This window comes from Corvus kubaryi, unplaced genomic scaffold, assembly GCF_017639235.1.
Source record: "Corvus kubaryi isolate FWS band 111438036 unplaced genomic scaffold, C.kubaryi_AGA036_p1.0 78, whole genome shotgun sequence".
Taxonomy (NCBI): Eukaryota; Metazoa; Chordata; class Aves; order Passeriformes; family Corvidae; genus Corvus; species Corvus kubaryi.
This window is the reverse complement of record NW_024582065.1, coordinates 1322234-1334762: the sequence shown is the minus strand read 5'-3', so window position 1 is coordinate 1334762 and position 12529 is coordinate 1322234. Positions and strand designations below refer to the sequence as shown.

At 47.6% G+C, this 12529-nt stretch overlaps 1 protein-coding gene across 3 annotated transcripts in view; it reads right to left on the bottom strand.

Annotated features, from left to right (window-relative positions):
- PNPLA7 (patatin like phospholipase domain containing 7) overlaps positions 1–12529 on the bottom strand; it is a 117722-nt gene that overhangs the window by 52876 nt on the left and 52317 nt on the right. For all 3 annotated transcript variants that reach the window (XM_042052283.1, XM_042052284.1, XM_042052285.1), the window contains exons 21-22: positions 6077–6137; positions 3413–3562 (exon numbers count right to left, since the gene is read on the bottom strand). In XM_042052283.1, the coding sequence (XP_041908217.1) occupies positions 3413–3562; positions 6077–6137 (211 nt within the window). The remainder of the gene's footprint in view (positions 1–3412; positions 3563–6076; positions 6138–12529) is intronic.

Here is a 12529-nt window from a genome sequence, read left to right as displayed (position 1 = left end):
CACTAAAAGGAATCAAGCAATGAAAGCATGAAGTCCTGTCTCATTACAGGCAAAAGTGTTTTGGTTTTTTTTTCCTGGGGAAAGGAAGATTCTGTTGCCATTATTTTTATATCCCTTTAATAATACAGAATACAGAATAATACAGAATTAGCTAAGAATTACCAAAACCAGCCCCAAAATCTTGTTAAATAGATTCACCTGCAACCAGCTCCAACTCCAAGCACTGCCCACAGCCTTCTCATGGAAAAGGAAAACCACCTTTTAAGTGTTACATTGTGTTACAACCCAGCCTGAATTCCCACACCAGGATTGGGGTCAGCCTGCATCCTGAGGCCAGGCTCCTTTCCCAGAGCAGCAGCAGCTGGTGATTCCTGCAATGGTCTCAGTGTTCCTGTCTGCATCCTCCTAATTCCTTCTATCCTCATCTCCAACCTGCAGCAGGGAAATTCAAGGCATCACTGCAATATCCAGCTAAGTTCATATTAACAGGAAGGGGAAAGAATTTTCTATAATAAATATATTAAGTTGCAAAAGAAAGCTAAAACCAGCTGCTTTTACCTCCCCACATATCAAGGCTGCTCTCCACTGCTCTGGAACATATCTGAAGCTCAGAGCGATGAAATTATACGGATGAAATGTTAAATATGGATTAAATGTTAAGTCAAGTACTGTAATCAGATGCTGCCATTTAACTGACAACTAGAAAAAAGGCTGGCTCAAGGAAAAAAAAAACCAAAAAACAAACACCAAAAAAATGTGAAGTGCAGCAAATCTACACAGCCAAACCCCTTATTTTCCAAAGGGAGAGTTCCTTTCAGAGAATGTTTTCGATTAAGCCTTCTCAAGCACGTTAACAGCTCTCATTCCCACAAAGCCGGGGCAGGTCTGACCCCAGTTCACCCCCAGGCCCCAAGTGCTGATGAGCCATCTGAGAGCTGGGAGCTCAGGGAAGGGCTCAGGTGGCAGCAAGGCCCCAGTGCAAACCTTTCCACGTGGAATCATGGAATGGTTTGGTCTGGAAAGGACCTTAAAGCTCATCTCATTCCACTCCTTGCCACAGGCAGGGACACCTCCCACTATCCCAGGCTGCTCCAAGCCCCAATGTCCAGCCTGGCCTTGGGCACTGCCAGGGATGGGGCAGCTTCTTTGGGCAACAGCTCCCCTCATGTCAAATGTGCAGGTGAATAGCAAAACCACCTGAAAACAAATCAAAATTTCACTCCACTGCTCAGTTCATTTTTTTGTTGCAGGAAGTCAGAAGAAAAAAAATCATTCCAAAACCTCAGCCCCTTCCCTGAAAGCAAAGCACCACCTGCACGTGGCTCCCAGCACTTTGTGAGGCACTGAGAGGGAACACCCAAACAAACGACCCTCAGGGAGAGGGTGAAGGAGAAAATACAAAAGCTACAAGTTAAAAAAAATAAAAAGGAGGAAAAAAGAGAATGCTGCTTCTGCTAAATAAAGAAAGAAGAACTGCAGGCTGCCAACACCCCCAGCACAGCTCTGCAGAGGTTTTGCACTGCCTGGGAGCTCTGGGGGGCTGAGGGAGCTCGGGCTGGGCGTGGAGCAGCGGCTGCAGGGCCAGAGAGCTCCTGTGCCAGCGGTGGTTGGGACCAGATGGCTCCCTGTGTTTTCCCACAACACTTTCCTCTTCCCACTGCAGCCGTCTGCTCCCTTTTGGCAACAACTTCAGGTGCCAAGGGTGTACAGAACCATCTCGAGCTGCCAAGCACTGCACAGGCGTCAGCCCAGGGAAAGAAAAGGAGAAGGGTGAAGGAGGAAAGGCCGAGTGACCCCACCAAACTCCCCCCTTGGCACGTGCCTGCTGCTTTCAGCCCAAATGGGTATTTTTATCCTGAACAGTCCATCTACCTACTTAAGTTTCTGTTTGTTTTATTTACAGGCTCTTAGTGTTGTCACACATCAAAACAAGCTGGCAGTGATCCCTAAGGAGTCCCCATTAGCAACACAGCTCCATTATGGATGTAACATTTCTCTGCCATCTCCAAAATAAGAGGAATCTTCAAACACCCACAAATTAGTTCTCACTGCAACGAGTTTCCACCATAAGTTGCACAGAAATTCAGGCTTCAGAAGGTTCAAGAGCTCAAGCACCATCAGCTTTTTCCTGTGCCTGTTCACCCAGAAGATTTTTAAGCACAAACAGGAGCATCAGCTCCAGACACCAAAAGTCAAAAAGGAAATTACCAAGAAATGTAAGTGGCTACACCTCAAGCAGCAGGTAACCTGTACTTAAAAAAATTATAAGCCATGAGAGAGCAGACTAATAATTCCTCAAAGGAGATTCACTCAAGAGATCTGTAATAGCATTTGAGGATGAGAAGAGGATGTTCAGGAAATGTCAAACACCAGTAATGAACAAAAAATGAATTCTGAATTAAATACATGGGTTTGTGAGGAACTGGAACTTGCACAAGCAACTTCACCCATGGATAAAGCAATTAATGACTCAGTTGTGAGCTGAACACATGGTTTTGTGGGCATGAGACAGACAAACAAGCTGGCAACAAATGGGACAATGATTTCAGACTAAACTTTGGATTTCCAGTGCCAATCTGGATCCCCTCCACAAGCATCTTCCACCGAGTCTTACGCTTACCACTCATGTGCAACCACAACACAAGAAAACTGCCTAAGAAACCCTTTGCTGGATGAAGCTTTTCAGCTGAGGAGGTCTGAAAGACTCTCACCCATGAGCTGGAGAGAATCAGACTCTCAGGTGCCATGGGAACAGTGCCTTGGTATGGGATGTGTCTCCTGGAGTGACTTAGGGGAACTGAGGGCGGCAAAACAAGGGCCAGAGAGGAGGCTGGTGAGTATTTCCAGGTCATTAAGACAACAAAGTTTTCAACTATAATGAAATGCACATTAAGGATGGGAATAGAGAAGCAGGAAGAATGAAAAAGGCTCATCCTGACCACTGCTGCAGAATCACAGAATGGTTTGGGCTGGAAATTACTTTAAAGATTATCTGTCCATGGGCAGGGACACCTTCCATTATCCCAGGTAGTTCCAATCTGGCCTTGGACACTGCCAGGGATCCAGGGGCAACCACAGCTTCTCTGGGCACCCTGTGCCAGGGGCTCCCCACCCTCACAAGAATTTCTCCCTAATCTCTGATCTAATCCTGCCCCCAGTTTAAAACCATTCCCCAACTGTCTTGTGGGGATCTGGCCATATAAAGAGTCCCTCCCCCTCCTTTTCTTATAAGGCACTGGAAGGCCACAGGATTCTCTCCCAAACCTCCTCCCCAGCCCTACGACCACCCCCAGGTATTGCTACCCCCTAACACAGCGTGAACCCCCCTCTGACAGGCGACAGTACCCGGCCATGACACTCTAAAATGACGAGCAGAGTTTGTTTGCTGTGATGCCAACATGGGAACACTCACCCACAGCACTGAGGGCGTGCTTGAGCTCCAGGGTGAAGGCTGTCAGCGGCACCTCCTCGGACACCGGCATGATCGCCACCGTGGACAGGTTGCTGGCAGGATTCCCTGCATCCCACTTGCTGCTGGAGCTGTGCAGTCCAAGAGGATGACCTGCCCACAGAGAAAATACCTGCCATCAGTCAGCCAGGCTGCAAACAGTGGATTGTCACCTTCAGGCAGGAGGGAAAGTGTCACTGTGTCACCGAACTGCTCCATGTCGGAGAAATGTAACACAGACCTGCACAGCACGGGAGAGCAGAGTCCCCACATATTTCATTTTAACAGGATAAAGATCAGTTTCCATCATTTTTGGTTGCTGGTACAGCATATGTGGGTTGAAGTCAGGCAATGTTAAAAACATGCCAGGAATATGTTCAATGAAACATGGATTTACCTGACTGTGGAAGACAAAGTTAAAAGGCACTTAAAATCCCTTTACCACAACTTTGGAACTGATTTAGCCCACAAGAGGAATTAGCTTAACTAACAAAACCCCCAAACCTGTTGTCAGTATTAAAATATTCCAAAAATTATCAATCCTTTCCTTTCGGTGTTCCTAAGCAAAGAAGGAAATACCTGTTTTCAGCAAAGCTCCTACAGAAAATGTGCATCTCCACCTGTTTGCCCTTCTCTCCAAGATGCAGAGCTTTACAGATATGGACTTAGGAGTATTAAAATAAAATACAGAACCTCTGAAGTAGCAGCAAAGTACCAGGGAACTATCTCTTATATAATTTGGTGAGTAAGGACAGAGAGTCCGGGCAGAGGAAAAGCAGTTTTGAGAGAAATCTGCAATGCACGTGAGGAAGATCAAGATCTTCCCAGACAGCTGAGAGCAGGTAAAAGCCAATGTTCTACAAACTGTTCTTATTTTTTTTTCTCTTTTGCTGAGCCTTCTCAGAAAATCTCACTCTGCTGCTAATGCCTGTCGACTCAGCTCCAAGTACACAAAAAATTTTGGATTTAAGTCAGGATTTCACATCCTGCTTATCTCATTTCACCCAGCAAAGGCCTAAGATGTACCATCAAGATGAATTCTTGAGCTGGGCATATGGAAATATTTGATATCCCCTGTGCAAACCCATTCAAAGGCTCAGTGCCAGAGTGACAGACCACTGGAGGACACAAAGAAATATCAGATAAACTTCTTTTTAAAAATATATTCAGCAATTGAGTTATTCATTTCAAATCTTCTAAAACAGCTCTGCACAGAACATTAAATAGTTTTCCCCCTCCTTTTGGTGATCTTCAACAAGATATCTGTAGGTTCAAACAGGTTACACATCAGAGCTCAACCCCTTCATCTCCACAGGCCCTTCCCTCCTCAGAACTTCAGTGGTGATTCTCTCCTGGAACTCCTGTTACTCTCACTAATTTTCCTCCCACCTTCTCTGTTTCCTCCATTTTGCCCTGTTTCCCAGACTCTGCCCTGAGCCACAGAGGCACTTCAGCGGGCACAGAAGTTAAAGTACAATTATCACCAGGTATTTGTGCTCAAGTGATTGCACCCAGAAAGCTGAGCAGGTGAAGAAACAGCAGGTTCCCTTCCCCAGACTGCTCTCAAATGGGAAAATTGGTGACCTTCATTTTCAGTCTCCTTGGAATTTGGCAAAACCAGCAACTGAAATAATTAAAACCCCTCAACCAACCCAAATCCAAACATTCCTCAGCACCAAAGAGCCCCACAACATCTTCAGCAGTTAACAGGCATCTGCTTGCTTTTAAATGCTGCTCAAGAAAATTGGGATAATTCCCTCCTACTCCCTTCAGTCTGCAAAGAGACTTTGTGTTGGTACTGCCACAAACACAAAGCTTCAGAACCAACCCATGGCAGGCCTTTTCCTCCCAGACAATCCATTAAAATACTGCAAATACAGGCATTTTAAGTCAGTCTTTATGCTGCTGCTCAGCACAGTGCTCTGACCCCAGCCCATTACAGCTGCTGTTTCCAATGCTCCCTTTACTTTGCTCTTGCAAGAAATTCCAGGGAAATTTCACTGCACACAGGCAGCAACACTTCTCTATCTCAATTGCAAATCACTCCATCCCCCCACCCCGTTAACCATGCTCTGCCAAAAACAACATGTGTACACAGAATAAAAATCACCATCCACGTGTACCTACAGCTGTTACAGGCCACAGACTCTCTGGTCTGGGAGGGAAGAGACCTCAAAGCTCATCCAGTTCCACTCCTGCCATGGGCAGGGACACCTCCCACTGTCCCAGGCTGCTCCAAGCCCCAATGTCCAGCCTGGCCTTGGGCACTGCCAGGGATCCAGGGGCAGCCCCAGCTGCTCTGGGCACCCTGTGCCAGGGCCTGCCCACCCTCCCAGGGAACAATTCCTTCCCAATCTCCCATCCAGCCCTGCCCTCTGGCACTGGGAAGCCATTCCCTGTGTCCTGTCCCTCCATCCCTTGTCCCCAGTCCCTCTGCAGCTCTTCTGGAGCCCCTTTAGGCCCTGCAAGGGGCTCTGAGCTCTCCCTGGAGCCTTCTCCTCTCTAGACCGAAATTTAGCAATGAATTTCCTTTCCAAGTATGCACTGCCTACTTCCAAATTTAAGGATGCAAGTCTGGCTCCAAGGAAGCCCCAGCATCAATGGGAATAGTCCAGGAATGAGTCTTACCTCCCTGCTGCAGACTGCCAAGAATCTTCTCGCCCAGCAAGTGAATAAGTCTGGTCACAACCTGGGAGAGAAAGGAAAAAAAAGAAACGTTCAGGCAGAATGTACTAGAAGGAGAGCATCCACATGGAGGCTTCCAAACTTTTTAAAGATGTTCCCTCAAGTTGAGCCACACAGAGTCAAGGGTTTGCAGATGTAGCTTCTTTGCTGGCTGTAATATACAGTGACTGATCATTTGTCTTGATTTCTCCTACCTTGTTTTACTTTAATTTGGAAAAACAAGAAAACAAAACAACCCCAGAACAAGCAGGATTTAACTTGCTTTGGGGAAAGAAAAAGACAAAAAAGAAAAAAACCTGATTATTTGGGGAAATATGTCAAACTGCATTCTCAGCTCTCCTCATTTCTCTCTGCAGTGCACCTGCACCTCTAAGTCACTCTCACTGCTCAGTGGGTGCTGCACAGTTACACCTTTTGTAGGTGCTAAAGGCTCAAAAAGGTTCAAGTCTGTGTTCAAACAGACCCTTCCCCAGTCCTGGTGAATGGTTTATAGTAGGCAATTTAAAACACTTGGGGACAAAAGAAAAAAAGGGATAAATACACCCCCTCAACACCTGCAGAATCACAGCAAACTACCTAAGAAATTGCTGTCCCCCTCCAATCATGTTTGCCTGGTAATTCATGTTTGAAGGCACAGATGTTCTCCCAGCTGTTTTTCCAGCAGGACTCACATCAATATAAACTAATATTCCAATAGCCAAACGTATCTCCAAACTGACAAGCCTCTCTCCATCATGAACCATCAATAACTCCTGACAAGTGGGGCAGCAGAAGACAAATCATTGCAATATCAAAAAGCGACAGAATTGGAAAACGCAGCGTTTATTCAGAAAGCTCTACACAGATGTTTTACCAAATAAGAAGAAGAGTCATTTAAATGCCTTAAGGATTAACAGAGCAATCATTAAATATTCTCCCCCAGACAAATAATTCAAGATCAAAATAGGACATTAAAAAACCCCCAAAACAACCAAAACCAACCAAAGTTCTCCAAAGTTAACAGGCAAAACAAGCAGCAGCCAGGTTACCTGGACAAACACTGCTCCTACAGGAACAGGCACTTCAGGATGCATCTTCCCAATAAAGGGCCATGTGGGCACCAAGACAGGTCAGGATGCCCACCTGAATCATTTATACATCTTGCTTTAACAACGAAATCTGATGCAGCAGATTGCCCTGCACTATGGAACGCTGTGTATGAAGCACTAAAATATTTTAAGTTCTCTAGGGGAAAAGGGGGAAGAGCAAACAGGAGGCTTCCAGCACATGGTGACTTGTAGTGGAGCACAGATAAAAGCTAACCAAGGTTATTTCAGGGATTTCATAGCATGGTTTGGAGTGGAAGAGACCTTTAAAGCCTATCCAGTCCAACCCCTGCAGTGAGTAGGGACACCTTCCACTAGCCCAGGTTGCTCAGAGCCCTGTCCAACCTGGCCTGGGACACTTCCAGGCATCCACAGGCATCCCCCACCTCTCTGAGCCTGGGCCAGTTCTGCCCCATAGCCATGACTGCAAAATCCTGAAGATGTCACATCAACATCTCCTCAGTGACCACGATAAATCCCTTGGAAGTGCCTCTTACTTGCCCCAAGAGCAGGCACACAGCATCCATGCCTGCTGCCACTGATGTGGGAATGACAGCAGGAAAGCTCCCAGCCTTATCCTGGAATCTCAGACAGGATCTAAAATGCTTCCCTTTGTCCAAAATACACCAGAATCTGACCATCACCCAACCACACAACTTGTTGCCACTTCAACACCACCAGGCTCTGTGGCTCTGGGCTTCCCCAAAGGCACCGCGTGCAGCTACGGAAAACTGCCCCAACTACGGGGAGAATTCAGGGGAACAGGGAATTCTTAACAAAAATAGAGCCTGACTGCCCTTGCTAAAGGAGCTAATCTGCCCCCAGAGCATATTTGCTCAATACCCAGCTCACAGGCTTCACCTAAACCCGCAGCAGCAGAGCAGGACTTTCCTTCAGCAGTTTCGGGAGGGGCTGTGAACATTTTACACTTCTAAAGCACTTAAGCATCAGAATTTTAATTACTTACTAAAACCATCTCCTGTATTTATAACTTTTTCTGCTTTACAGGCAGCTAAGGAGAGCTCCAGCTAAGTTACAAAATATGTCCAAGGTTAATGATGGAACTAAGAATAGAACCTATTGGTCTCATTTTCCAGTTGGCTGCTCCTATTACCAGGAAATATTATTTGTCCTGTTTGCTGGAGCAAACCTTACAGCCTTGGTATGTATAGATAGGGAAAATTATTTCCCTGGTGACTTTGTACAACAAGCAAAGCTGCTCCCCAGAACGGGATGAGTCACTCTGTCGCAGTCATGGCAACGTCCAAGGAACATCAATTTGGGATCCGAGCTCAGAACTGAAATTTCCACAGTTTTATATTACATACGCTAGATATCCTTCCACAAAAAGGCAATGTTTTCCTTTAAAAGGGACTTGTCCATCCTTTTGAGGGAGAAATCAAGACAAATCCCATCTCTCCATCGAGAACAGACCTGACCTGATCGACCCACAGCCCTCGCTGTGCAGGGCAGTGGGAGCAGCTCTCCCCAAAGTCAGGGCAGCTGGGGAGAACTGAAAAACAAGAGGAAAAATTCATCCTTCAGCTTTCCAAGCCCCTTTATTCTCACTCCCACACAGCAGGAGGGCACGGGAAGGAGCAGCACAGCTCAGGGCAGCCCAAGAGACAACAAGGAAGCCAAGGGATCTGGGAGAAGACAGGGATGGCTTGGACAGGGAGGAAGAGGAGGAACAAGCAGGAATAAGCCCTTGGGCTAGGAGCAAAATGACAGAGATTGAAGGGAAACAGTTATCCCAAGTGTGTCTGGAGGAGATGGAGGCAGAAGGGCAGGTATAGGGTGGGTACCTCGGTGCAGGCTCTGGCCTGTGACTCAGCAGTCCCTTAACCCTCATGCTCATTTTTTAAGAAATTTAAGGTGGGGCTCAGTCTCTTCTCCCAGGTGAGAAGTGACAGGACATGAGGAAACAGACTTGAGCTGTGCCAGGGAAAGTTCAGCTGGATATTAGGAAAACCTTCTTCCCTGAAAGGGAGGTCAAGCACTGGCACAGGTCGCCCAGGGCAGCGGTGGAGTCACCATCCCTGGAAGTGTTCACAAAATGTGTGGATGTGGCACTTGGGGACACGGGTTAGTGGTGATCATGGTGGTACTGGGGGAATGGTTGGACTTTACGATCTTGGGGGACTTTTCTAACCTTAACAATTCACAGAAAGCTCTGGGAATTGGCAGTGAGGGTTTAGGCAGAGGGGTAGGGCAGGACCTGGACAACACAGCGAGTGTCCATCCTCTGGGGGTGCAGCCCTCAGCACTGCCCCGCACTCCTGAGCCAGGCACAGCCTGGGCACTGCTTTTCCCAGAGCCTTCTGCACCCCTTCCCAAGGGAACACCAGGCTTTCCCAATCACAGCGCCAGATAGCCCAGAACACTTCCCAGACATCTGCACAAGCAAAATTCTCTCATTCCCAGGGTGTCACCGTCACCCAGGGCTAGACAGCCCTCCCAGTCGGAAGTGTCTGCTGCGCTCATCCCTACGGCACATCCTGGATTTTACAGTCTCTTCTAGCACCCAGCCCTGCAAACAACCCTCCTGCTGGCACAGGATCAGGCAGTTTCAATTTAAGGCTTGAAGAAAAATCTACAAGAAGGCAGCGAGTCAGAGCCCAGACAGATCAAACAACACCAGGAGGTTCCTAATTTAGGCGAGGATCGTTAATTGCCTGTAAAGCAAACGCAACTTTGGGACCCCTCGTGCTGGGGATGCAGCTGAGCTTGCTTTGGTTGGTGAGGCAGTTGAATTAATCCTTCCTTATGGTTAGGAACAGCAGTGGCAGTGAGTGTACCCAGCTCAATTAATCACAGTTAATCACAGTAACGAGCAGCAGAGCCGTGGATTGGACACTTGGCTGTCAGGACAGGCCTGCTCAGAGCTCCCCAAACTGTGCCAGGGAACACAGCTTCCCACCCACTGCTGCCTGCCCAGGCTGGGAGGTGACTCAGGAAGGTCACAGAACACCCAAAGAGGCACTACAGGGGCTCATGGAGCGAGCCTGGAGCCGTGGGGTCTGCCTGGGCTGGGGAGGTGACCGAGTTCACCATCAAAAATATCCCCAAAGCACACAAAACCCCACTCTCCTGAGCTTAAGCAAGAGTTTTCAGGCCACAAGGATGAAATCTGACCTAGCAGGTCTAAAAAATGGAGTAAATCTCCATTTCAAAAGCTACTTGGGGCTCCAGGTGCATCAGTGCTGTTCTCCAAGAGCCCCAAAGCCCTCCAGCTCCCACAGACACCACTGCAAATGTCAGCTCATAGCCCTGGCCCAGGGCAGGACGTTCAGGTGAGACATTTTACAAGGGAAATAACCATTATTCCTCCTCCTCCTGCCATCCACCCCCCTTTTCAGATGAACTCTCCAGAACACTTTTGTGCAGCGTAAAACAGGACAAAGAATTTCTGTTTCTCACATGGTGTTGGAGAGCACTTCCCTCAGCACAGTTCCACCTCTCTGACCCAGCTCACCACTCACCACCTCCTCTACCTGCAAACATCTCATCTTCATGGTTGTTTCAGGATAAAACTCCATCCCAGTGAGACCTGCTGAGGCTCCCTCAGCACTCCAGACCCCCAGATCTCTCCTGTCTAATGGGACAGTCTGTTTCTGCATTGGCTGCAGAGAAGATTCTGGGAAACCATTAATTTTCCCTCTGCTTAACTAATGTTCAATTAGTCCACAGACCTGCAGCCTCTGCAATCGTGGCAGGGCAAGGCCTGAACACCACATCCCAAGGGACTGTATTTCCTTACTTTAGGATGATTAATCCCTGTTTCAAAAGCAGGATGTGGCCAGGCAGGATTTCAGCTCTGCTGTTGACGGTGCCAGCACAGGGCTGAGTGCTCCATCCAACCTGGGGCTGAGGTGTTATCAGAGCACCACTTGCTCCATAGCCACTGTAATTCCCACACTAAGAGGTTATAGTCACTCTGCAGTGCTGTATTTCCTATAATCCCTTTAAATATTTCAAACTATTACCTACCCCTGCTAATCTTCCAAGGCTGGCTTCTGGTTAAAGCTTTTGTTCCTATTCAACTGTGAAACTCAAGAGCTGATTTACAAAAAGCTCTTTTGGAAGTGATTTTCATGAGAATTCAGTTGGAAAATATTTTCCTGTGGACATTTATTTCATTCTGTGAATGCTATGGATTGCCTTGCAAATTGAATTATCTGATAGACAACAACTAATCCAAACAAAGCTTGCTCCATTTTAGGTAACTTTTGATTTAGAGAAAATTATACCTGAAGGGAGCCTACAAGAAACCTGGAGACAGGGCCTGGAGGGACAGGACACAGGGAATGGCTTCCCACTGCCAGAGGGCAGGGATGGATGGGATACTGGGAAGGAATTGCTCCCTGGGAGGGTGGGCAGGCCCTGGCACAGAGAAGCTGTGCTGCCCCTGGATCCCTGGCAGTGCCCAAGGCCAAGTTGGATGGGCCATGCCCATTCCCTGGGGAGCCTGGGCAGTGCCCCAGCTCCCTCTGGGGAAAGAGCCTTTCCCTGATGCCAACCTAAACCTCCCCTGACACAGGTCACTGGTCACCAGAGAGACATTAAATATGTTCGATAACAATCTACCGGTGCCTCCACAGCAGGGAATTGCAGAGCTTCACATCCAGATGTGATTTAGTTAAAGGACCTGTAAAAGGGTTCTGTGCCACACAGAGACCTTGTGAATGAGCTGCCATGAAAAACAGGCCTGCCAAGGATTTTCTGTTCTACAAAACAAAAACAACTGGAGTAAAATAGAGCAAACAGCCACACAAATCCACAGAACAGCTTCTGGGAGCTCTTTCCAGGAGCTGAGATTATCCTCTACCAGCTTTCTTAAGGGCTTCTTCTAAGGGACAAGGGAGGAGGAGAGGTAAATTAGATCCTCAGCTTGAATAAAACCAGGGTGTTATTGAAGCTTCACACAGCCCCGGATCAGATAAGCACCGGCTTGGCCTGGAATCAGGGAGCTTAGCAAGGGGGCTCCGATTGAAACTTCCAACGTTTGATCAGCGCTGTGACAAAGCAAATCCTCAGTGCTCCCTCAAGCAATTCCTGGCACCTTTTCAAATGCTGCTGAGGCACACGGAGGAACTGAAGCTTTATCCTGGGGCTGTTTGAGCTTCTAACGCTTGGGATCAATCTTGTCTTGAAGAAAAATGTCATTCTGGCACCGGTGCTGATTAAACCCCTGCTCCTGCCAGCCTCGCTCAGTGACCACAGCATTCCCACTGAATTCCTTCTCTCCATTTCATGTCCACTCCTCCTACAGTCGAGGAACACTTATTGGAATGGACCAAGAGAACAAAGA